Below are 26,816 nucleotides of genomic sequence, written 5' to 3'. Positions count from 1 at the left end.
GAAATCAGAGTCAGGTTCTCTCTATAAAATAAAGTGACTGGACAAGAGGAGCCCTGATGTTCCCTCCCGTCCTAAGTCTGTGGTTATATGACCCTACCAGGATGCTAGGAAACTGGAATCTTTGTAACTGGGTCATTTCAGGTTTGGTGTGGTCAGTAGGTGTCAAGAGGCAAGGTCTATGAAGGCACAAGGAAAGGGAAGGTCTAACCCTCACTCCAGGTAAAGGTGTAGGGGAAGAAAGTGAGATCATCAGGCTAAGCTCCTGGAAAGTATGGAATGCTTTTGCTTTTTTTGTATCCCCAGCATCTACATGAGTCTGGCTCATGGTAGCTGTTTAAGAAATGCTTGTTAATTGGTTGATTGATTGATTAAGAAGGTCACCACAGCAACCTCTTATTCTACATGGGCACATTCAGGGATGGCAGTCACCGAAAGAAGGCAGCACTCCCCACTGTTTGTCAGTGTCCTGAGGCAAAGTCTGGTTCACCCCTGAGTGGTTACACCTCTGGGGAAAAGACAAGGACGCTAGGTAAAAAAATAAACAGCTGCCAGGGAACATGGAGAGAAGAGCCAAGCAAGCAGGACAGGCTCCCAGGGGACTAGGGCAGCTGGAAGCTGATTAGGTATTCCTTGCTGCTGAATCGGGGACAATAGGGAAAGGGGGGGTAGAGCACAGGAGGTGGCAGAATCCGAGAGAAAGGGTATCCAGGACACTGCTCCTGCTCCCAGGGAGCTTCAGTCAAAAGAAGGGCAGCAAAGGAGGAGCTTCTGGGTGAGACCCAAGATGGGCTGGAGACTTGGGGCAGCCCTAGAGGAGAGGGGAGCTGTCCCTCCCCCCTCCCCTTCAGCCAGACAGTCAAAAAGCATTGAACACCTACTGTGTGCCAGGTACTGAACTAAGACCTGGGAACACAAAGAGAGGCAAAAGTCTGTCCGCCCTTAAGGAGCTCAGTCTAATGGCAGAGACAATGTCTAAATAACTGGTACCTACAACATAAAGGAGAACAGGGACAGAGTGTCCCTGGGATCAGAAGAACCAGGTTCAACTACCAGTAAGAAAGAGATGAAGATGGAACCTATCCTGGGCTATATCCCCTCCTCTTTTTTTCCCAAATTAATGAACCAAGGAGCATTTATTAAGCACCTACTAAGTGTCATGAATTGTGCTGGGAGCTAGGGCTACAAAGAATGAAACAGTCCTTGCCCTTGAGGACAAAACATGCCCATATGTAGGTTTATGCAAAACAGGTACAAAAATAGATTCAGGGTAATTTGTGAGGGAGGCTCCAGCAGCTGGGAGACAGAGAATTAGGAAAGACTTCATGAAGAAAGTGGAACTTGAGCTGAGCCTTAAAGCAAAGAAGGAATTCTATGAGACGAAGGTAAAGACAGAGGGAGGGCATTCCAGGTGTGAGGAACAGCCAGTACAAAGGCAAGGAGGTGAGAGAAAGCATGACCTGTATGACTGATCACTTCTATAAAGTCAGCCTATGATTGTGTTAACTCTTTTAGCAGCCAGTTTATGCAGGCTCTGCTCCTGGGTCTAAGGCCTCTTCTATCTAATCCAGTTTCCCAAAGATAACAGCCATTCTTCTTTGGAATGCTCCAGAAGCCATTTGTCTTGGGTCCCAGGACTTTCTTCACCTTTCACAATTTTCTCAACCTCCTCTGAAGGCAGAACATCCTCAGCTGTAGAATGGGGGGGTGGAGGGTGGGGTCCTTAATGTTTGTGCCCTTGTGACATACACCCTTTGACAATCTGGTGAAGTCTATGGACCCCTCCTCAGAAGTATGTTTTAAATGTGTGAAATAAATACAATGAAAACCCCATTATATTGAAATATATAGTTATTAAAATTATAATTATAGTTATTAATATTATATAATATATTATATATAATAGTGTATAATATATAGCTATTAAAATTATAGTTATTAAAAAAAACTTTAATGAGATGAAGGGACTGAGAGTCAAAGAATTTGGTCCATGATTCTGTCTAGACTGAAAGCATATGGCCCCAGAATAAAATCAGCTTTCCCTTTCTAAAGCACCCTTTTCCTTAGCTCTCCCCACCCAAGCCCTTGCTGATTTAGGATCCGTCCTCCTTGGTACTCTGGGTCAAACTCTAAAGGTCAATGTAGTGAAAAGAGCACTGGATTTGGAAAGGATCTGGTCTTGAACTCTAGCTATTCTGCTTACTGATTGGCTTTGAACAAATCAGATCCCCTTCTTGGGCCTCATCTTCCACATCCACAAAACAAGGGGATTGTCTTAAATTATTCCATTCAACCAACATTTATTAAGCACTTAAACTGTGCTAGGCACTAAGGTACAGACAGAAATGAAACAGTCCCTGACCTCAACAAGTTTACCCTCTACTGGGAATTTATAAAGAGGAAAAAGTGGAGAGAGAATTCATGCTGGGACTAGGAAAACTGACTGTGCAAAGCTATGAAGGCAAGAGATGAATGCCAGGTACAAGGAAGTTGGTCAGTTCCATTGGAACAGAGAGAATTTGAAGAGAAAGGATATAAAATAAGACTGAAAAGGTGGTATGGGAAACTCTACTAATGGAGGTCAGCACCTTCTCAGGAATTTAGTTGCCTAGACCACTGAGGGGTTAAGAAGTCACTTTCCCAGGATTACATAGCCAATAGAAGTCAGAGATAGGACTGGAACCTTGGTTTTGGTGTCTAGATTAGCTCTCTATCCAACATGCTCGTGCTCACCCTCAACAAGTTTACTGCTGTAGACTATCAGCAGTGGAAAGGATCTAGGAGATGGAGTCCAATCCCATCATTTAACTTGTCCAAGGTCCCAAAGCTAGTTAGTGGCAGAGACCCAATCTCCAGGCTCACAATCCAAGGCTCATTCCAATATTCCCTGCTCTTTTCACTAAACACCTGTTTGGACTTGCCATTGCACTCTGTCCTGAGAAGATCAGATAAAATAGAAACAGTTCCTGTCTTCCAGAGTGGTCAGAGCTTAGGGGGAAGGAAGGAGAGGGAAAGGGAAGGGAAGGCAAGGGAAGAGAAGAGGAAGAGGGGAGGACAGGAAGGAAGGAAGAGGGAAGTAAGGGGAAGAGAGAGTTGGATGAAATTATTCAATTGAACAAGGATTTATTAAGTACTGCATTGGAGGAGAAGGAAGGAAAGAGAGGGGAGGGGAAGGGAGGGAAGGAGTAAGAAACACAAGCCAAAGCGTTAGAAGAGGATAGGATGGGGTCCCCAGAACTCAGGACTGCCACTTGGCCTGTAGATGCCTGTCTCAGGAAAGGTTGGGTAAAGGAGGCTTGACTGGCTTACTCTGTGCCCACAGGTCCAGAACATAAGCCTGCTGGAGGGTGAGACAGTGACGGTTGAAGGCATGGGAGGCCCTGAGCCATTGCCCCTGGCCAACCAATCATTCCTGCTCCCAGGTCAGGTCATTCGAAGTCCCACCAACCAGGTGGCCATGAGGTTCCAGAGCCTCCTGCCACCCTCAGGACCTGGGACCTTCCACTTCCGATATCAAGGTAGGACCCTGGAGGGGCGTACCTGGTCCAGTGGTCATGTGTCTACAAGCATATTTCTCCACTCCCATCACACCCTGGAGAGAAATATTGGAGACAGTTATTTGCAAACAGAGATGGGCTTGCCGGCTGAGCTGCCATCTGGCTGGGGGGAGATGGCATCAGTGCCCGTCTGGCACCCCCAGCATCTTCTCTCTGTCTGCTCTACTGAGCATTTGTCTGGAAGACAGGCGCTTTCCGGAGTTAGATGGCCCTCTGAGTATGTCCAGTTGGCACTTCCTGAATGCTAGCTTCTGCTTAGGACCACCACAGAGGGTGGTGATTCCCTCCATGCCTTTGGTTGTAATTCATTCTGTGAGTCCCTCCTGCCCTTTTCCAGTCTCTATACCACCTAGCCTAAGTCTGCCTGACTTCCATCTAGCAATGGTTAACCAACACCCACCACTGGTAGGCTAATAAGGGTCCAGCCTATTGCCTCTGAAAGATTGAGAGACAGGTAGAAATGCCTCCAAGAGAGGTCTCTTGACTTGAGCCCCCCATCCCAACTAGGCCATCCTTGCCTGTAATTACCTAGCACCCATTAAGTGAGCACCAGGCCCCTCCTTCACCCCTCTGAGTCAGCTGCATCAGGGTTAAATGATCAGGGGAGCTCTGAGGCACACTAATGGGGAGATAATTGGTGTGAGCAATTACCGGATCATTTAACATCATTAATGGCCACCTCCACAACCCAGAGAGGTGCCACAGCAGAGGGGGGCACTAGGCACTCACTGCTCCCCTGGGCTGAGATCAGGGTGCACAAAGGCTGACCCTGTGGAGCCAGGCCAGGCCCTTGGAGCTCCCAGGTGGGGGGAATTAGGGAAAGTTTCACCCCTCTCCTTTTCTAGGATAGACACAACTATGCCATCTCACAAGGGGGGATGAGAGCCCTTCAGGAGGGCCCACAAGGCAGGGCACGCATGGGAGATCAGTGCTACCTGTGAAAAAGGAAGTGTGGGTGCCTAGGAGATGAGGTCCCCAGAAGGGAGGAAGCAGGGGGCTCTGAGGAGCTCTCTGTGTGTAGAGTGCCCAGCTTCTGCCTCCTTAATGGCACATCAATTCTCCACCAGCGGCGGGTATAATTTCACGCAGCTCTGACCTTCATTGTCCCTGCAAATTCCTTTGCACAAAACATGCAACTTTCCCTCTGTTTGCCCAGACAAAAGCAGCTGAATGGAACCCAGGGAAGCAAGCCCTTTGGGGGAGCAGGGGGAAGCACCAGTCTGGGCTGTGCGTGTGTGTCAGGGGGAGCGCTGTTTCTTGCCTTCTTTCTCTCTCCCCTTCAAAGCCCATCCCTCCAATAGCCCAAGTTGTGTTGTGTGTAGCATTTTTTTTTTTTGTCAATGATCAGCTCTTTCTGTAATGAGTGTAATTCCCCTAATTACAGACTGTAATTAGCCCTGATCCTGGAGATGGGAACAGGAGGAGCCTGGGGCCCACGCACTGGTATCGCTGTGTGGCTGGTGATGCCAAGCTGCCTGGAGCCTGGGTGCCAACCTAAGGAATGTGAATGGGACAGAGAGAAAATGAAGCCCCCCCCCCAATATCCCCAGCGGGAAGAAGCCTGAGCCCCATCCTCCGAGTGGACAAGAAAGAAAGCCAGTGTTCTAGGAAGTCCCCTGCCCTGGCACAAAGGCCATTTTTCCTAGAAGAGATGGGCAGGATGCTACATTGGACCTAAGGTTCTGAACCTGTGCTTCTCTTGGGGCCTAGGGCACCCAGCTCTCTGCCTCTGTCCCATTTCTGGGCTGCTGTAGCCTCTGAAGACTCTGTACCAGCCCTTCCTCCTCAGCTACCAGCAGGCAAGAGAAGGAAGAGGCCACTTCCAAAGCCCACCTCCCTCTTCACCCCATACCTGGTACAGGACTCAGCCCCAGAGATCTAAATGGGAAAATAACAACAGATTGTGGTGAAGTATTCCCTGGCGAGCCGCTACCATGGCAACAGAAGGCAAATTAGCAAGGGAATGGCACTTTACCCACCCAGGTACAGTGGACTTTGTTTGACCCAAACTACAGGGCCTGGCTTCCTGCTCCTCTCCATCCCATCCAGCTCCACCCACCCACCCAAGAAGTCCCAGTGCTGAGAAGGGCAGGGGAGACTTCAGATATGTCCCTATGTCACTGCTTGATGCACCAGCCCCTCTCTGCATCAAGATATATGACCAGGCCCCTGTCTCTGCCCCCAATTTTCTCCCTTCCTCTTCCCACTCACTCCCCACCAAAGAGAAGAGGAAAAGGCTGGGCTTAAATTGAGAGCCTAGATTTAAGGGGTGGGGAACCTGTGGCCTTGAGGACACATATGGCCCTCTAGGTCCTCCAGTGTGGCACTTTGACTAAATCCAAACTTCACAAAACAAAGGGCCACACTGGAGAACCTAGAAGGCCACATGTGGTCTCAAGGCTGCAGGTTCCCACCCCTCATCTAGACTTTCTTATTTCCCACACAGTCCTTGTTCAGACTCAATCTGTTAGTCAATAAAGGCAGTTAAGTGACACAATGCATAGAGTGCCAGGCCTGGAGTCAGGAAGAACTGAGTTCAAATCTGACCTCACACACTTACAAGTTGTGTGACCCTGGGTAAGTCACTTAACCCTGTTTGCCTCAGTTTTCTCATCTGTGAAATGAGCTGGAGAAGAAAATGGCGAACTACTCCAGTATCTTTGCCAAGAAAACCTAAATGGGGTCACAGAGAATTGGATATAATGAAAAACGCTCAATCAATTGGGTCAATAAGGCTACAAAAGGAAGGGGAAAAGCACTGCTGAAATCTGACTCCCTTCAAACAAAGTCCTAAGCATAGTCTGTAACTACCCCCAAATGAGCAGCCATCAGGGCATAGGAGACACCAACCAGGATAACCTGGCTCTCCTAGGGATGCGTAGCTCTAGAGATGGAGAGGACCTCAGCAGTCATATCATCCAACCCCTCCATAGTACAGATGGGGAAACTGAGGCCCAGAGATTAAAATCTTACAGGTGCTAAATGGTGGAGGAAGGATTTGAACCCAGGCCCCCTAGATGCAGACCCTGTAGACTTTCCACTATCCTCACCATTGAAGCAGAGAAACAGAATCTTTGGAAATCCTTAGGAAAAGCTGTTCTGCCTATATTCTCTCCTGCTGGGTCATAAAGGAGCCCCACTGGGCTCTAGAGGGATGACACTACTTGGTCAGGGTGGGTCCACTGGAGGAGGATTGGAAGATGGCAGCCAGGCTCCTAGGGCTAGGAAGATTTCAAGACAGGACCATGTGAAAAAGCCAGAGGTAAAGACTCTTATGTCCCGTTGCCACTGCCTCCAGAATGTCCTAGAGAGAGGCAACATACAGTTAGAGTGGTACAGAGAGAAAGACTGTATTGTAGCTAATACAATAGAGACTAAATCTATCATGGACCCAAGAAAAATCTGGTACAGATTGTGGACTCCTGGGACCCCCTCGAGGCTAAGCCCTCAAACTTTACTCCTGAGCAGAGGCTCCAAAGTCAAATAATAGTAATAAAAAAATGCACTAATAACTATGAATAAATTATAATAAATTAGTAATAGAGCAGTAATAATCTTTAATCTCATCAATATTAACAATATACAGAGGCAGCTATCAAGTAACATGACAAAGTGGTTACTCAATTTTTCTGTATCCCCAGCACTGAGCACACAATGCCTGGCACATAAGCAGTTAAGCACTTAATAAAGCTTTAAGTAATAAATAAATAAATCTTAAGTAAACACTTAATAAATACTTTATCGATTGATTGCCCAGTTTCTGATGGATACCCCAAATTATGTATCATCTGGTTTCCCAACAGCCCTAGGAGATGGGGAGGGGCAGGGATTGTTCTCCCCATTTTATAGATGGAAACTGTTCATTTGTGTCTGACTCTCTGTGATCCCATTTAGGGTTTTCATGGCAGAGATACTGGAGGGGTTCACCATTTCCTTCTCCAGCTCATTTCACAGATGAGAAAACTGAGGCAAACAGGGTTAAGTGACTTGCCTGGGGTCACACAGCTAGTAAGTATCTGAGGCTGGATTCAAACTCATGCCTTCCTGGCTCCAGGTCCAGCACTGTACGCACTATGGCACCACCTAGCTGTATGTATGTGGCACTCCCTAGCTGCCCTTTTGACTTTTACCATCCTTTGAAAGCCCAAGGCCTTTCTCCATTATCTAATCTCCCATCTTGTACTAATGAAATTGACTTTTTGCACCCAAATTCAAGGTTTTACATTTGTCTCTCAATTAAATTTCGTCTTTTTAGGTTGAGTCCAACATTCTAACCTGCTGAGATCTTTGGGGACTCTGATTCTGGCATGCAGCATATTAGCTGTCCCCACCAGCTTTACACCATGTGCAGATTTGATGAGTGTGCCACTTAGACCATTGATTAAAAATGGGGCCAAAGTCTCCACTAGGGACCTCCTTTCAAGTTGACATCAGATATAAATGATGCTCTTTGGATCTAGCTGTTCAAATACTTACAAATTCTCCTAATTGAAGGAGAAAGGGAAGGAAACATGCATTTATTAAATGCCTACTATGTGCCAGGACCTGTGCTAAGCACTTGGCAAATGTGGTCTCATTTGATCCTCAAAAGGATTATGATCCCCATTTTGCAGCTGTGTAAACTGAGACTGACAAAAGTTAAAGGACTTGCCTAAGGTCACACAGTGTTTGAGATTATTTGAACTCAGATCTTCCAGAATCCAGGTTCAGCATTCTATCCACTCTGCTACCAACATTTTTGCCTAATTATGTTGCTCAGAACACACTTTTCTATCCCATCCATAAAAATAGCATGAAAGAATTTTTTCAAAAATCAAATTCATTTCTAAAATTTAGTCAAACCATATCTACATAATTCCCTTAGTCTACTAGCCAAGAAAGGAAATGAAGATGGCATGACTTGTGCTCGATGAAGGAGACCATATTAGTTCTTCACAATGGCCCTTTTCTAGATGCTCGATAACTGTTTCTTTAATAATATGACCTAGAATTTAACCAGGAATTGTCAGTCGCTGAATTAACATTTATTAAGTGCCTTCTTTGACAGCTAGGTGGCACAGTAGATAGAGTGCCAAGGATGGGATCAGAAAGACTCATCTTTCTGAGTTCAAATCTGGCCTCAGTCACATAGTAGCTGGGTGAACCTGGGTAAGTCACTTATACCTGCTTGCCTCAGTTTCCTCCTCTGTCAAATGAGCTGGAGAAGGAAATGGCAAACCTCTCCAGTATCTCTGCCATGAAAACCCCAAATGGAATCACAGAGAGTCAGACATGAGTGAACAATAAGTGTCTACTATGAACCAAGTACTTGAATTGAAGCTGAGCTCACTTGACTATAATTTGAACCATCCAGTGTCTTCTATTTTTAGCAAATTGGGACAGTATTTTCCCTTCTCTAAGCCTTCAGTACGTTTCCCATTCTCCATAATTTTTCAAAATCACTGATAAAGGCTAAGCAATCACATCCCCCAGTACTTTCAATTCCCGAGAGTATAGTTCATCTGGTCCTGATGGCTTGAACACATCAAATACAGACAGGTGGTCCTTTATTATCTTCATACTTTCTTTTGTTCTGTCTTTTCCAATCCAAAGGTCATTCTCCTTGGATGAAGAGCAGTAAACAGAGGCTACATGGAAGTTGAACAGTCCTGTCTTCTCACCGTAGTCCATCACCACCCAATCCACCTCCAAGCAGCGGTCCTGTTCCTTCTTTGACCTTCTTCTTTTTCCCAATATAGCTTTAATGATCTATATCTTTTTGTGATCCATAGCCTTCCTTGGCAATCTCATCTCATTCTGAACTTTAGGACTCAATATTATTTTTACATGATTTTACCATGCTTTTTTATTTATCCTCCATGACCTCCCCTTGCTTCTATCATCTGTACTTACTGTGCAAAATTATAAGTTGGTCGGTGAGTGTCTTCTGAATCCACGTTTGTCACTTTAACCTACTCCTCTTATTGGAATTGCTTCTCTTTTGCCTTCAAAATTCCCTTGTGAAAATTTCCCATCCCTGCTGGTTGATTGGTCAGACATTTTCCAGTCATGCCCAACTCTTCATGACCCCATTTAGAGTTTTCTTGACAAATATACTAGACTGGTTTGTCATTTTCTTCTCCAGCTCATTTGACAGAAGAGGAAACTGAGGCAAACAGTGTTAACTGACTTGCCCAGAGTCACATAGTAATAAGTGTCTGAGGCTAGATTTGAACTCACAATACGCATCTATCTACCGTGCCACCTAGCTGTCCCTGGATAGACTGCCTCTATCGAATTTTGATCCATGGGACCTTCTCTATCGTTTAACTGAACATTTTGAAATCTGTTCTCCCAAAATCTGAAGCATGCGTCAGATGCTTCTTCCCTATCACAAATTCTAAAATGAAGTGATGACTTCCCCAAAAGTTCCCGTTCCCAACAATGAGCTCCACTTGATTGATGAGTATCAAGTTTAAAAAAGTATAGTTCCCTTTATTAATTCTTTCAGCTTTTCATGGATGAAATTATCATTAAGGCAAATCTTGAAATTATCAACTGCTATCTTGGACAGAGAACTCTGGTAGATGTCTAGACAATTGACAATAAACAATTGACAATGTGTTGCCTTTCCTTACTAGATTATAATCTCTGTCTTGCTTTTTTGTATTTGTAGCCCCTGTCCTTAGTTGATCAGTAAACTAGCTTATATCAAGCACCTACTATGTGCTAAGTGTCTGGGTTACAAAGAAAGGCAAAAGACATCCCCTGCTTTCAAAGAATTCACAGTCTAATGGGGAACCAACAGGCAAGCAACTATGTACAAACGAGATCAATACAGGAGAAATTGGATGTAATCGATAAGGGGAAGGCACTAGCACTGAGGAGTATCAGGAAAGATTTCTTGAAGAAATTAGGCTTTTAGCTGAGACTTGAAGGAAGTCAAGAATCCAGGCAGAGAGGAAGAGGGACAACGTTCCCTGTATGGGAAATAGTCAATGAAAATGCCCCAAGTCAGGAGAAGAAGCATCTTACTGAGGAACAGCAAGGAAGCTGGTGTCACTGGATGGTAGAGTGTAAGGATGTAAGAAACCTGGGAAGGTAGGAAGGGGCCAAACAGATTTTATATTCAATCCCAGAGACCACAGGGAGTCATTAGAGTTGATTAAATGGGAAAGAGGGTAATACGGTGAGACTTTAGGAATATCAATTTGAGAGCTGTTGAACTGGAGGATGTACTGGAGAGGGAAAAGACTTAAGGCAGAGAAACCAACAGACTACGGTAACAGTCCAGAAGTGAAGTGATGAGCACCTACACCAGGACAGACAATGTTTCCTCAGTGTCAGAGGGGAGAAGGAGCACATCTGAAAGATATTGAGCAGGTAGATAGGACAGGACTTCACAGCTGATTGGATATGAGAGATAAGAGATGATGTAGGATATGTCAGGTAGGTTTGAAACCTGGACAGGTTAGGCAGGATGGTGGTGCCCTCAATTGTGATAGAAAAATTAGGAAGAGAAGAAGGTTTGAGGGCAAAGATAAGTTCAGTTTTGGACGTGTTGAGTTTAAGATATCTACAAGACATACAATTCAGTATGTCTAAAAGTGAGTTGGAGACCAAAGACTGGAGATCAAGAGAGACTAGGGCTGGACGAATCATCAGCATAAAAATGACAGGTGAATTCACAGGGACTGAATTCACCAAGTGAAACTGTGAAAGAGGGAGAAGGACAGAGCCTTGTGGGACATCTATGGTTAACAGTAACCTGGATGAACATCCAGCAAAGGGGACTGAGGAGTGGTCAGATAAGGAGGAGAAGAGCCAGGACAGAGAGCGAAGGGTGTCCTGAAAACTTAGAGAGAAAAGAGGATCAAGGAGAAGAGGTGACTAACAATGCGAAAGGCTGCAGAGAGGTCAAGAAAGATGAGAATTGAGAAAGGTCACTGTATTTGGTGATTATGAGATCATTAGCAAGTAGCTCTGCAGAGTTTCCATTGAATGATGAGGTCAGAAGTCAGACTATGCCAAGTACAGAAGAGAGTGAAAGGAAAGGAAAATCATTATTAATTGGCACAGTGCCTGGCACATCATGAGCTCTTAATAAATGCTTATCATTCACTCATGGGATAAAAATAGCACTTTAAGTTTTGCAAAGCTTTTTATAAATATCTCATTTGATACAATAACTCTGGGAGATAGGTGCTATTATTATCATCACTGGAGAAACTGAGGCAGCCAGAGGTTAAGTCACTTTCCCAGGGTCACATAACTGGCATCTAAGACATCTGAGGTCTTCTGGAAGGGACCTTCAAAGTCCATTTATTCCAACACCCTCATTTTACAAATGAGGAAACTGAGGTTGTGATTTACCCAAGATCACATAGGTTGAACAAAGGCAAGATTTGAACCCAGCTCCTCTGATTCCAAAGACAGTTTCCTTTCCACTATACAATGCTCACACTTCCATAACTGATTTGTGATTATTTTTTAAACCAAATCCTCATCTGCTTCTTCTTTTCTGCCCCAGTGGTCTGGTGACAATATCACCTCTCCCTCTTCCCTCCTTGATGTATTCTACCATGCTTCCCCTCACCCTTGTTCTTGGGTTTCCACATGTGAGTGGATCTCCCTAATGCAGAATTGTCCCAAAAATCTCAGTGCAATTTAAAACTTTAATAAACTATGAAAGCTCATCTTAAGCTTCATAGCTTAAAACTGCATTAAGACTTTTGGGACACACTGTACACCCTATACCTCACCTTTTTTCCTCTCCTGGTTTATTTGTTTGTTTTTAAATAAAGCCAGCAAGAGCCACACTCAAGACTCAAGGTAGCTACTACCTCAAATTTGCCTCCTTTCTTTAGGGTCATCAGTTCACTTTACTTGTTACCCACACTTTTCACATTTGTAAATGTATGTTTGTATGTAAATATAAAGTCCTGGAGAATCTGGATGCTTTCCCCTCAATGACTCCACCCTAGGGACTGGCTCCCGCTTCCTCTCCATCCCAGGACATCCATTAAGAATGGAATATATCCTAATGGCTCAGTTCCTGTAAAGAGATTTTGAAATATCCGTCAATGAACCCCTACTCCCCCAAGTTAACAGAGCCACAGAAAGCTCTACCCAGCTCCCAGAGAGTTCTTAAGCTTCCGCCAAGAATCTAGTTAAGGAACGCTGAATCTCAACCCCATTCTTTCCGAATATGGCCCCATTCCCTTGCCTCTGAGTCCCGCCCTTTTATCCTTGCTCCAAAGTCAGCCCAGTGCCAGGACAGGGGGCACCCTGACTGTTCTGCAGGATTTGCTGCCACCGGCTGGTCAGAATTGCCATGACAGTTCATTACAGGGTAAATTATCCTAGCCCCAGACTCCCAAGACTGGCTAAAGCTAGAAAGACCACGGGCCTAGTTGCATCCTTAGAGGTCTAGTCTATTTTACAGATGAATAAACAGAGACCCAGGGAAGTTAAGAGACTTGCCAAGGTTATAAAGCTATTAAGGGGCTGAACTGGGACATTGCTCCTTCCAGGGCTCTTTTCACTGGACTCATGCAGCCTCTCCCAAATAAACCTAATAGGTAAATATGCCTCATTTGTACCATCATGAACATTGTTCATCAGGTTCCTTCTCCAGTCTCAGGGAAAGACTGGGTCTCTCCCCTCATAAGCAGGGTTTGGGTTACCATAAATACAAAGGTGATTGTTCTGTTTTTTAAAAAACAAAACAAACATTTCATTGGTAGGATTAAAAAAAACACAACACTGTCATTACTTCCCATTGTCCTCCTTCCTACTCACACCCCTCAGGTAGACTTCTCCTTCGTAACACAGTAAATAAACCTAACAAACAAACTTAGATCAAGCCTGACAATGTATGCCTCACTCTGTATCCGTAATCTCCACCTCTCTGCCTAGAAAATGAAGTCCATTCTGTTCTTAATATAGTTTTATTTCCTGACATGTAAAAAAAAATTTAACATTCTTTTTTTAAAAATTTGGAATTCCAAATTCTCTCCCTCCATCCCATCACTCCCCCACCCCTTGAGAAAGCCAGTAATATTATACGCTGATCCATGTGAAGCCATGCAAAACCTATTTCCATATTTGCCACGTTCCTTCCTGTTCTTAAAAGAAATTCACAATGCTCATAACTGAGTAGATTCGCTGAGGGAATTCTGAATGTTAAACTTGAATTTTTGCATGCTATAAAACCAACTTTTTTTTTCTTATTTTGTCTCCACAGTTAATAATTATAACAATGAAGCCTTATATTTCTCTCTGGTGGTTTTTAATTTCTCCAAACTGTTATCTCATTTTATTCTCACAAGAGCAAGTTAAATTATTCCTATTTCACAGCTGAAAAAGTAGAGAGCCAGGTTAAGTGACTTGTCCCTGTTGGGAATGACACAAAGCCTAGATCTCATCTCCACACTCTCGGTCTCTCCTGAGTTCTTTTCACAAGATCATACTCCAAAAAGTATCACTGTTATTCTATAATATAGAAGAAAAGAGGGTTGCTAGGATGCTTTCCCTGCCTCCATATGCCACAGCATGAAGAGTAGCTGATCTGTCCCTCTGGCCCCTGACAATTGCTATCCTCAGAACCCAAACTCACCTTCTTCCTTTTCTCCTTCAGCTTACCTGCTGAGCTGCAGCTTTCCCCAGCGCCCAGCCTATGGGGACGTGGCTGTCACCAGTCTTCACCCCAGTGGCAAAGCCCGCTTCCACTGCACTACTGGCTACCAGCTGCAAGGCACCAGGGTCCTCACTTGTCTCAATGCCACCCGGCCCTTCTGGGACTCCCAGGAGCCCACCTGCATTGGTGAGTGACACTCCAAGGACCAGGGCCTATTTGGGCTGGGGACCTCATCTTCACTCCCTTACTTCATCTTTCTATACCCCTTCACTGGATAAATGACTACCTATGCAATCAGAATATGTGCGTACTCTAGACCAGACCTAAGATTTCACCAGTACTGGGGGATTCCTTGGAAGGATATTCCTTCTCCCAATGGAGAACAGTACCTACCCTGTCACTTAGAGTCTTAGAGACTTGTCTAGGGTACTAAGCAGTTAAGTGACTTACTCAGGGTCACACAGCCCTCATGAACCCAGGTCTTTCTGATTCTGTGACCAGTTCTCCAGCCTCCACATTGCCTCTCAGTCATTCTAATAGCTCACATTCATTGAATGCTTTATGGTACAAATGCTTACAAACATTGATCCTCATACCAACTCAGTGAGGTAAGCAGGGCAGAAACTATGAATGGTCCCATTTTAGAGATGAGGAAGCAGAGAAAGAGGAGCTAAATGACTTTTCTGAGATGGGCAAGTTAGTTTATGGATTGGCTGACGATTTTAGTCTCATAGGAAATCTAGGACAGATTATAGTCACCTGTAGGGGTAGGGTCTCACATTTGGAAAGTAATTTTCAGTTTCCCCAGGCATTTGCAATCTCCCTATGAGATAACCAGTCAATCAATAAACATTTATTAAGTGCCTAGTATATATCAGGCACTGTGCTAAGGGCAGGGAGAACAAAAAGTGGCAAAAGATAAGCCCTGCCCTCCAGTTGTCTAACAGGGGGCAACATACAGACAAATCCATACAGAGCAAGCTACATCGAGGATAAATAGGAAATCATTAACAGAGGGAAGGCACTGGAATTAAGAGGGGCTAGAGAAGGCTTCTTGGAGAAGGTGGGGTTTTAGTTTGGACTTAAAGGAAGTTGAGAAGATCAGTAGTCAGAGCAGAGGAGGGAGACCATTCCAAGCATGGAAAGAGTCCCCAGAGCCAAGAGATGGTCCAGCCAGCAGGTCGGTGTCACTGGATCACAGTAGAGAGTAAGGTATAAGAAGACTGGAAAGGCAGGAGGGGGTTAGATTATGAAGAGTTTGAGATGACAAACAGGGTATTTTGTATTTGATCCTGGAGGTAACAGGGAGTCACCGGAGTTTATTGAGGGAGTATGGAGGGTTGACACGATCAGAACTTCCTTTTATGAAAATCTCCTTAGTGGCTAAATGGAAGATGGTTTGGAGTGGGAAGACACTTGAAGCAGGCAGACCCAGCAGCAGGATATTGCAGTGGTCCAGACATGAGGTGATGATGGTCTACCTCAGCAGTGTCAGAGAGAAACGAGAGTAGTCTAGAGATGTTGCAAATATTAAAATCTGCAGGTTTTGATACGGGAGAGTGAAAGATAGTGAGTAGCCCAGGATGATCCCTAGGTTATCAATGTAAGGGATTGGGAAAAAGATCCGAGTTGATCAGAGGCATTGAGTCTTTCAGGAGGGTTCGTGTTTATAGTATCGATGTAATGGTCAAAACTGTTCTCCTAACTATGCTCACTTTACTCTGCATCAATTCATACAAGTCCCTCCTTTTCCCTCTGACACCATCATCTTCCTCATTTCTTACAGAACCTCAATATTCCTTCCACCCATATGTCATAATTTATTCAGCCATTCCCCAATTAATTGGCACCACCTTAGTGCCCAGATCTTTACCACTGCAAAAGAGCCACTATAAATATTTTTGTACCTATAGGACCTTTTCCTCTTTCTGCAATCTCTTTTTTTAAATTAATTTCTTTATTTTTAGTTTTCAACATTCACTTCCACAAGATTTTGAGTTCCAAATTTTCTCCCCATCTGTCCCCTCCACCCCACCCTAAGAAGGCAAGCATTCTGATTACTCCTTCTACCAATCTGCCCTTTCTTCTATCACCCTTTCCCCTTCTCTTATTCCCTTCCCTTCTATTTTCCTGTAGGGCAAGGTTTTCTGCGATCTCTTAGGGGCAAGAGCCGAGCCCTGGTATTGCTGGGTCAAAGGGTGGGTGCAGCTGAGTAACTTTGGGGGCATAGTTCCAAATTCCTTTCCAGAATGACTGGAATAATTCACAGACAGTAGAGGTAGGACCTGGAGCTGGAGTGGAAGCTGGGAGGACAGAGATGAAAGCTATGGGACTACATGATTGGCATGGAAGATAGGAAATAGCACCAAACAGTTGCTTCCATTTCAAGAGTGGTTAGCAGGGACCTGTAGAGTAAGAGCTACAGACTTTAGGCTCACAGGGCCTGGGTTCAAATGCTGACTTTAACACTCACTACTTAAAGTCTAACCAGAAACAACTTAGGCCTTGTCATTCAGACCCTAGCTAGCAACTAGAAATATTGGCCAATGACTTGGTCTCTGGAAGTCTTTGCACTTTCTCTTTATTTAGAGCCTCATTAAAAAATGAATCAAAATAGGAAGTCTAACACTCACTACCTTTGGGAAAATCACTGGGACCTCAGTTTCCCTATCTGTAAAGTAAAGGAATGGATTCTGAGGTCCCTCTCAGCCCTGGACCCATGATCCCATACCGTAGTGATGCCTGCCCATTTAATTGAGCTTGGGCTTGCCCCCTGCCTGGCAGCTGCCTGTGGAGGGGTGATCCGGAATGCCACAACCGGCCGCATCGTGTCCCCTGGCTTCCCTGGGAACTATAGTAACAACCTCACCTGTCACTGGCTGCTGGAGGCTCCGATGGGACAACGCTTACATCTCCACTTTGAGAAAGTCTCCTTGGCAGAGGATGATGACAGGTAATAAGCCGAGCCCTTGGCAAGTCGGCCCTTGTCAGTTCAGGTCCACGGCCCCTTGTGTTTTCATCAAATTTTTATTATTCTTTTGTTTTCACTTTCCCTTCCTTTCTGAAACTAACACTTCCCCAGCCCAGCAGACCCACCCTCATAAGACAGACTGAAAGAGAATGAGGAGAAAAGGAAAAAAGAGCATTTCGGTGAAATCAACAACATCAACCATGACCCGGCGTAAAGAGCCCAAGCTCCAGAGGCAGAGGACCTGGCTTCAAATCCTGCCTTTGTCATGATCTGTAGGATTTGGGGCCTCTGTCTCTCCGTCTTGGAAGTCTTTCCCAGCCTGAGCTCTATAATCCTATGAACTATACCTATAGCGTATACGATATTCCATACCCATGGTCCCCCACCCCTCCGTCTTTTTCTCAGATCTTTCTGAGACCAAGCTTGGTTGTTAAAATTACTGGGCTAGACCTCCCCTTGGGGAGACAAAAATAGAAATGAAACCCCCCCTTCCCTAAAGGAGCTTACATTCTATGGAGGAAGACATTGCACAGTTAAGTAAATAAAGATGTATGTGAGGCAAACACAAGGTAATCTCAGAGAAAGGGGCAATCGTGGAAGGCTTCATGTAAGAGATGACCTTAAAAGATCTAAGAATGCTGGAAAGTTCTAAACACTGACCTAAGACTGCCCAGTTGCCCTGTCAGACCTTATTGAGTTCCCAGAAGCAACCTTACAGGCCAAGCGAGAGAAATTAGCTCTGTCCCAGTACCCTGTAGGCAAAGAGCCTGGTTTCAGTGCCTTCGGGTCGCCTCTGTGGGAAGAGTTAGGATGAAAAAGCCACTTGATCCTAATGCCCTCAGCTGCTAGGGCCTCCCCAAAATACTACCCTATAGAATGTAAATAGCGTGCATTTATGTGTCTATGTGAGCAGCCTTTTTGTCTCCCCAGAACCTAGTTTAGTGCCTGACCAGTAAATAGTAGGTGCTTAATGCATGCTTGTTGGTTGGTTGGTTGATTGATTGATTACTGTGGGGTGGGGGGGATCCCAGACTCATCATCCGAAATGGAGATACAGTAGAGGCTCCCCCCGTGTACGACTCCTACGAAGTTGAGTATCTGCCCATCGAGGGCTTGCTCAGTTCAGGCCGCCATTTCTTCATGGAGCTCACCACAGACAGCAGTGGGGCGGCAGCAGGCGTGGCACTGCGCTATGAGGGTGAGTCAGGCTTCCTCACCCACGGCTTCACATTTCCCTTTGCTGCAAATTCTTCTCTCTGCCCATTGGTGGTCTCTGCAACCCACTGTCTGTCATTCAACATATATCTCCATCCCTGATCATCTACTTCCTGCCTTCTGTCTATTCTAACCTCTGTATCCACTGTCCCGGGTGCTCACTCTCTCTCAATCTCACTGTCTCTCAGTCTCTGTGTGTGTGTCTCTCTCTGTCTCTCTTTTTTTCTCTCTCCTTCTCTCTGTGTCTCTCTGTCTCTGTCTCTTTCTCTCTTCTTTCTCCTTTTTCTCTCCCATCTCTCTCCTCTTTCTCTCATATCTCATCTCTCCTCTCTCTCTTTGTTTCTGTGTGTGTGTGTCTCTTTCTCTCTCTCCCACTCTCTCTCCCTCTCTCTCTCTCTTTGATTGCCTTCTTCCATGTTTTACCTGGCCCCTTCCCACCTCTTAAGGCCCAATTTGCATTTTGGTAGCCATCTTTAGTCACCTAGATCCCCAAGACCCTATAGTCACAAGGAATGGTTTTCTAAAAGTTTTGAGGGATTAAACTCAGACCTCAGAGAAGTCCAAGAAGATCTTCCAATATTGCCTTGCTATCTCAATGCCTCCTCTGACATGGGATATCATGCCTTGATCCTTGAAAGGACCTTGATCCTTGAAAGGACCTTGATCCTTGGTCCAAAAGGCTTCACTCTCCCTATCCTGCCCACTTCTAGCCCCAGCAAGACCCAGCCTCTTGGGCTATAGAATGAGGGATAGAAGCAGTAACAGAGGCATACAGCTGGTGAGCCACCCTGCTGTGGCCACTCCCAAGGGCCAACTTGCAGGAGGACAGAGAGGGCAATGGGAGCCATCCCCTGTTTCCTGAGGCAGCCCCTGTGGCTTACAGCCTTTCAACAGGGCCACTGTTATGAGCCCTTCGTGAAATACGGCAACTTCAGCAGCAGCGCTGCCTCTTACCCCGTGGGTACCACCGTCGAGTTCAGCTGCGACCCTGGCTACACCCTGGAACAAGGATCCATCATCATCGAGTGTGTTGACCCCCATGACCCCCAGTGGAATGAGACTGAGCCCGCCTGTCGAGGTCAGCATTCAAGGGAAGTCTGGGACTGACAAGAGGGCACAGCCATGGGTGGGTGCCCTGGGTGCTGGGGAGAGCCACATGTGTGGACAAGGGAAAGGAGATGACTGGGTAGGGCAGGAGGAGATGTAACATCAAGCATAATGGGACAGCATAATAGACACCTGAGGTGGGGCAGGATCCGAAGGATAGGGGCACTGAAGGTAACCACAAAAAAAGGGACTTTTCTGGTCCCTCTTTGGAAGCCCAAAGGGGACAAGCAGAAGAGTAGGCCTAAGCCTCGGCCCCTGCTCCTCTCCACCAAGCTGTGTGCAGTGGGGAGATCACAGACTCCGCAGGCGTGGTGCTCTCGCCCAACTGGCCAGAGCCTTATGGCAAGGGACAGGACTGCATCTGGGGTCTGCATGTGGAAGAGGATAAACGGATCATGCTGGACATCCGTGTGTGAGTAGGCTACAAAGGTGGGATTGGGGGAAAGGGGAATGGAGGGCTCCCCTGAGCCCAAAGAGAAAAGGTCTGGGTGGATCAGAAGAGACAAAAATCTTCCTGAGGAGGCAGAGGAAAGACCTGGCCTCAAATGCCACCTTTCACAATCAGCACCTACATGGCCTTGGGCACTTAACTACCCCCTCCACCACTGCTCCCCTCCCAGGCCTGTTTCCTCTTCAGTATAATGATTTAGAGTAGATGTAGCTTCTAAAGTCCCTCTCTAAATGTATGAGCTTATGAGTATATGTCACTTCCCTGGGTCTCCATTTCCTCATCTGTAAAATGGGGGGGGGGGGGTGGCATGGGGAACTAGTCTCTTCCAGCTCCAGGGATATGATTCCTAAGCCCTGTCTTCTCCTCTTGCCCAGTGGAATTCCTGGGCTCTGCCCTCAGTCTTGACGGCACCCACTTCTCCTTCCTCCACCCCATCCCACTCCTTAACCCCCGGAATAGGCTTCGGATTGGCCAAGGGGACGTGCTAACCTTCTATGATGGGGATGATCTAACTGCCCGGGTGCTGGGCCAATACTCGGGAACCCACCGACGCTTCAAGCTGTTCACCTCCATGGCGGATGTCACCATCCAATTCCAGTCTGACCCCGGGGCCTCTGCCGTGGGCTACCAGCAGGGGTTTGTCATCCATTTCTTTGGTGAGCCCACCCCTTCCCCACCTCTCACACCACACTGAGGGGCAGCCAGCCCACGGCATCAGGGAGGGCTTCCAGGTGGAAGGAGATGACTAAAAAGGAAGAGATAGAGAGGGAAGGCAGAAATGGGCAGAGCAGCCACAGAAAAGGGCCAGTGAGAGGGGGGAGATGAGATGCTTGTGCTTAGGAAGAGAAGATTAAGGGGGTACCCCAGGAGAGCCATCTGGTTTCTGAAAGGATATTATTGAGAAGAAAATGACCCTCTGCTCTCCATCTCCTCTAAGTCCCCACTAAGAAAAAAAATGTCGTTTCATTGCAACAGCAGGGCTTTAAGTCAGTTAGCAGAAAGAACTTCCGATCCAGCAGAGACACACAGCCTGCCGCATTGTTTCATATATTCAGAGCTGGAAGGGACCTCGAATGCCATCAGTCCAACCCCCACACCCATTTTACAGATGAGGCAAGTAAGGCCTAGGAAGTCCAAGTGACTTGCCTGAGGTAGCACAGGGAGTAAAAAAGGGTGGGATTCAAACCCAGGTCCTCAGACTCCAGAAGCAACAGGTTCTGGTGTACTAATCATGCCATCTCATAAGGCTACAGGATTTACCTAAAATCTCACAGGTAATTAATAACAGAGCCAGGGCTTGAACCCACGTTCTCTGACTGATTCCCTGGAGGCTTCCTGTAAATGTCAGCTGATTGGTGGGAAAAGTGCAAGACTGGCATGATAGAGGGGAAGGAGCATCCGAGAAATACTCTAGAGACTTGATTCTAGGCACAGCTCAATTGTGAATCTCCTCTCTGAAGTTTCTTGCAGCCCTAACACCCTGGGGACAAGCCTCGAGATAAAAAGACAAAGCTTGAGGTTAGAAGGTGGCCCACTGGGGCAGAGGCAGGGGTACAGCCAGGCCCAGGACTAAAGGAAGATGACAACATGTCTTATGGAATGACAGCAGAAGGTCTTTAACAATAGATGAGACACAACCACAACCCTACTTCTTATACTTGCATGTGTGTGCATGCACACACAAACACACACATCATTATCTAGTGAGACACAGGCTCTAAAGGCAAGGAGGTGACCTGGGGAGGGAAGAGAGAGAGAGAGAGAGAGAGTGCAGTACACTAGAAAGAGGTCTAGCTTTGTAATCAGATGATCTGGGTTCCAATCTAATCTCTGATGCTTAATATTTATGTGTCTTTGGATAAGTTATTTAACCTACCTGGGTCTCAGTTTCCCCATTTGTAAAATGATGGGGTTGGATTCAGATGGCTTCTAAGGCCACTTCCAACTCTAGATAGACAATCTAAGGAAAGGTAATGGAGAAGCATGAAGGTTACTAGAAACCTGACGCTGGTAAAGCTTGCCAACAGAGAGCAATGTTTGGATAAAGAGGAGCATGTGGGCAGCCTTTAGGCAGGGAGGAAGGAGGCACCAAGCATCTTGCAGTCTGCACTGACGCCTGGCATGGTCTGGGACCTGCTCCCCCATGAGCCTGAGCCCTGATGTGCCTGTGTCTCTAGAGGTGCCCCGCAATGACACATGCCCAGAGCTGCCTGAGATCCCCAATGGCTGGAAGAGTCCATCCCAGCCCGAGCTGGTCCATGGCACTGTGGTCACCTTCCAGTGCTACCCCGGCTTTGAAGTGACTGGAGCCAACACCCTGATGTGCCAATGGGACCTCACCTGGAGTGAAGACCTGCCCACGTGTCAGAGGGGTGAGTGGGCTTCACCTCCTCGCTCCCACACCAAGCTGGTCCTAGATCAGAAACAGTCAAGCAGATACACAGGGGTAGAAATATTGTCAGAAAGAGACAGAGGGAAGCAAGGACATGAGGGAAAGAATAGAAGAGCCATGCTATCAACCAAGCAATAAACATTTATTAAGCAAGTAGTATGCTAAGCACCAGGAATACAAAAAGAGGCAAAAGACAGTCCCTGCCCTCAAGAAACTCACAGTCTAATGTCAGGCACAAGGGTCTAAGCTCCATGCTTGACTTTCAAATGGACCTTGTTTATTTGCTCGTCTTGCTTTGCTCAAGCGGTGCCCCCTGCCTAGATGCCCTCCCCTCTCTTTTCCATTTAGCTAAATCCTACACCTCTTTCAAAGTCCAGTTCAAATCCCATCTCCACCCCCAACAAGCCTTTCTTGATGAGTTCAATGATCTTTCCCTCTCCCTCCACAAACACCATCCGTACCATTCACATGCCAGTCATTATACTAGCTCTCTTGCTGTGTGTGTATCTCATTCCCCTCCCTCTCAACTAGATTTTAAAACCTTTACCAGTAAGGATCTGGTCTATGGTCTTAATCCTTTGTACTTTATCCATCACAGTGCCTAGAGCAGCCCTTATATACATTGTAAGTGCTCAATAATAACTTAAGACAGAAAGGAAAGACAGCTGGAATCTGGGAACATATACTGCTGTGCATCTGGGGGATGGGGCAGAAAGCAGAGCGAGTTGGAGGAGGGCAGGACCAGGCAGGAGACATATGCAGGCCATGCCCATCCTCGGCCTCAGCTCATTCTGCCTCCTCCAATCTCCAGTGACTTCATGCCATGACCCGGGGGACGTAGATCATAGCCGTCGGCTCATCTCTAGTCCTAAGTTTCCGGTGGGTGCCACCGTGCAGTACATCTGTGACAAAGGTTATGTGCTGACAGGCAGCGCCATCCTCAGCTGCCATGACCGTCAGGCAGGCAGCCCCAAGTGGAGCGACCGGGCCCCCAAATGCCTCCGTAAGTGCCAAACTTGTATTGAGTAGGGAAAATGAGGAATAAAGGGAGTAATATGATAGTCTACCCTCACCCCTACCCTGTACCCACACATAGGCCCTATTCAGAATATGGGACAAACTAAGGAAAAAGAGTGGAGTCCCCCCTTTGATAAGAAGCTCCAGTCCTGGGTGCCAGGCATGGGGAAGGTTGTAGCTGGGTTGGTAAGAAGCTGAGGGTATTTCTGACAAGTGGACTCTGGCTGATTTTGCAGTGGAACAATACAAGCCATGCCATGGTCCTGGGACCCCTGAAAATGGCGTCCGAAGCCCTGAGAAGCGGCTGTACCCTCCAGGAGCCACTCTCCACTTCTCCTGTGCTCCTGGTTATGTGCTGCAGGGAGAGGCCAGCATCAAGTGCGTACCTGGACATCCTTCACAGTGGAGTGACCACCCTCCCACATGCAAGGCTGGTGAGTCTTCTGAACCCATCTCCCATTGCCACTTCTTAGCTGACTTTCTCTTCACCTCCCCTCATCCCCACAGAACATTAAGACTATAAACAATCTCTTCATTATTAGTATCCCATGATAATGCGTGGCTTGTTTCCAGAGAATGTCCTCATAGGCAGGGTTCCCCCTGGCATGCCCTTTTCCCCTTCAACCCCTTTCCTAGACTAATTGGCCTCAATTCAACTGGAAAATCTATTCAGGCTTTACTTGGGTCAATCCCATCCCCGTCCCCCAAACCTCCCCACCCTTGCCATGACCCTTAGCTCTAACTAGATCACTGTTTTCCTTCTTCCCCTCCCAATTCTCATTCCAGCCTCTCTGGAGGAATTCTACAGTGGTCGCAGCTTGGATGGTGAGCCCCCACTCCCTGGTTTCTATCAAAACATACACACACACACACACACACAACTCTTGTCTAAGGTCTGTGCTATTCCTGGTACTTAAAGCTTGCCCTTGCTAGTTATTGGTGGTGGAGGGAGTCTCATATGGCCCCTAGGGAGTGAGAAAAGGGAGCAGATGGAGGGAAGCCATCCTTTATTAACCCACCTCATCCAGAAACAGTAGTTTGGTGATGGGGAAGACCCAGGGCACTCATCGGGGAAGGCAATGGAAGTAGCATTGATGTCAATAGCAAAGAAAGGGAGTGGTAAAGATAGGAAGTGGACACTGGGAGACCACCACCACCAAGATTCTATCCTTTGTGCCTACAGTTGCCAAGGCGCCCACTGCCACAAACTCTCTCGATGCTGCTCACGTGGCAGCTGCCATCTTCCTTCCTCTGGTGGCTATGGCATTGTTGATGGGAGGCATTTACCTCTGCTTTTCTAGGTAAGTGTCCCTGCCATTGCCCTCAAGACACATCCAGAGGCCTGATGATGATACTCACCCATCCCTCTGTCCCACAGGGTCCAAGGGAAAAGCGCGCTACAGCTGCCTCTCACTCAGCCCCATTCCTATGATCACATCACCGTGGAATCTGCGTTTGACAATCCTACCTACGAGACTGGAGTAAGTTCCCTAACTGAACCCGTGTTGCCCCTCCTACCCAACAGTCCTCATCCCTGGCTCCTGACAGGGAGAGGGACTTTTTCTTGAGAGGGAACCACTCTGTCCCAAAAATCCCTTTCCCCAGGGGGCGGGGGTGGGCCAGGGTTCGCTGAGTAGTTTCCAACTCCCAGCAGTCTCTTTCCTTTGCAGGAGACGAGGGAATATGAGGTCTCCATTTAGGGAGAGGGGGCAGTCTGGGGGAGCCCAACCTGCCTGGCATTACCAACTGGTCGGCAGCTTCCCTGACACTATCTGCTTCCCTACCCACCTCCTGTACATACCACCTGGAAAGAGACTCTACCCTAGCCCTTTCAGAGCTGCACCTTCCCCCACCTGCACTGCCCACCACAACCCATCTGCCTGGGCACTTCTGCCTGCTCTGGGCCCATCTCTAAGCCTATGAGGGCATTCACCTCTGGGCAAGCCAGGCGCAAGCATTATCTGGTCCCTGGAAGGAGAGCCTTCTCCTGACTCTTTCCCCATCACCAGATTTGGATCTTGGGGACTGGGAAGTCAGAGCATTTCCATTCAGTCTCTATGCTCCCAAACCATGGGCAAATGAACTACAGGCAGGCCAGGTGGCAGGGTGGCAGAAACCTCCCCTCTATGTTCTTCACAGGCAAAGAATGGGGGCTGACCAAGAGGTAGGAAGGAGCCCACACAGTTTCATGTCCACAATTAGCTCTGCCTTCTTAGGCGATGTCAATTCTCTGGATCTTCCTGGAATGACCCCACACACACACCTCAATAAGTTTCCCCAATCCCCCTCTCCTATTCCAGAAGTGGACAACTATCCCTCTCTCCCAAAAGCCAGAAGGGTGGAAAGGAATCAATCCCAGGGACTCTAAGGGTTTGGGGACTCCCACCCAACCAGGACTGGTTCTCCTGGGAAATGTAATCCATACCAAAGGGGACAACCCTATCCTTCCCTGGCCTGCCCCACACTCTGAAGTATTTGAGTGTGTGAGAATGAGTGTGTGTGTGTGTGTGTGTGTGTGTGTGTGTGTGTGTGAGAAGGGGATGAGGAAAGGAGACACCCCTTCCCCTGATGTGCTGGTTCATTATATAAACATCTTTCTTTCCCAACCCAACCTCTCCCAACTCCAGACATATAATTTTCTCTTCCATCCACCAATATTTTTTCTTTCCATTTTTTTGGGAAGGGAGGGATAGAGGCAAACAAGTCCAGGAGAGGGGCAGTCCACAAGCCCAGAAAATTGGCCCAGCCTGCTCCAGTGGGGGACCCAAGGAACTGGTTGTAAGCCACTTTGTACGTGTAAAGTGTAACATAGGATCTAGGGTCTGGGCTCCAGCCAGAGAACAATCTTTCATTTCTGTTGTTTCCTTATTAAAAAGGTGTTTTCAACAAAGCTGGTGGTCAGGTGGATGGTGTTTACTTGTCGGAAGCATACTATGGGGAGGGCAAAGGCAGACACAAAAATGGATCCTGGGCTCCCTTAAAATCACAAGAATAAAAATGTTTATTGAGTGGCCATTATGTGCAAAACAAAGCCTGAAAAAGTTGGTACCACTGGGGAGAGGCAGATGACTTGGCTTTTCCCCTGGTGGGCACTCCCTTTGTCCAGGAGTCTAGCTGCTTACCCAGCACACTCCACTTTTCCTTTCCCTGGCACTGTTCTAGAGGCAACAAGCCAGACCCAGGAATGCGGCTGGGCACCTTCCCAAGCCCCTCAGTCAAAGATCCACCATCCCTGGTGTATCTGAGTATTCTTTTTCTCAAGGCATGCTTCCTAGCCAAGGGACTTCAATTTCCCTGGGCCTGCTTCCTCCTCTGTAAAACGAGCAGGGTGGACAAGGATGCCCTCGGAGGACACTTTTAGCTCCAGACCTAGGATCCTCCCATCTCTCCCTTGCCCATCCCCAAGGAACGCAAAGGGTGCAGTTCCCCAATCAACCACAAGAGGTCCCCTGCAGAGAATTCTGCTCGACCTGGCTCACGCTCATGCCTCC

At 46.9% G+C, this 26,816-nt stretch overlaps 1 protein-coding gene across 1 annotated transcript in view; it reads left to right on the top strand.

Moving 5' to 3' along the window:
- SEZ6 (seizure related 6 homolog) overlaps positions 1-26,210 on the top strand; it is a 55,956-nt gene extending 29,746 nt beyond the window's left edge. Inside the window, exons 7-20 of the mRNA XM_072637972.1 lie at positions 3,320-3,515; positions 14,173-14,358; positions 16,957-17,125; positions 18,175-18,341; positions 19,242-19,436; positions 19,739-19,877; positions 20,376-20,572; positions 22,094-22,288; positions 23,120-23,311; positions 23,562-23,759; positions 24,112-24,150; positions 24,509-24,626; positions 24,704-24,806; positions 24,996-26,210. Coding sequence (XP_072494073.1) covers positions 3,320-3,515; positions 14,173-14,358; positions 16,957-17,125; positions 18,175-18,341; positions 19,242-19,436; positions 19,739-19,877; positions 20,376-20,572; positions 22,094-22,288; positions 23,120-23,311; positions 23,562-23,759; positions 24,112-24,150; positions 24,509-24,626; positions 24,704-24,806; positions 24,996-25,025 — 2,124 coding nt within the window. The 3' untranslated portion in view covers positions 25,026-26,210. The remainder of the gene's footprint in view (positions 1-3,319; positions 3,516-14,172; positions 14,359-16,956; positions 17,126-18,174; positions 18,342-19,241; positions 19,437-19,738; positions 19,878-20,375; positions 20,573-22,093; positions 22,289-23,119; positions 23,312-23,561; positions 23,760-24,111; positions 24,151-24,508; positions 24,627-24,703; positions 24,807-24,995) is intronic.
- Positions 26,211-26,816: the final 606 nt, after the last annotated feature.

The sequence above is a fragment of the Notamacropus eugenii genome, chromosome 2 (assembly GCF_028372415.1).
Source record: "Notamacropus eugenii isolate mMacEug1 chromosome 2, mMacEug1.pri_v2, whole genome shotgun sequence".
Classification (NCBI taxonomy): Eukaryota; Metazoa; Chordata; class Mammalia; order Diprotodontia; family Macropodidae; genus Notamacropus; species Notamacropus eugenii.
This window is presented reverse-complemented; position numbering and strand designations above follow the sequence as displayed.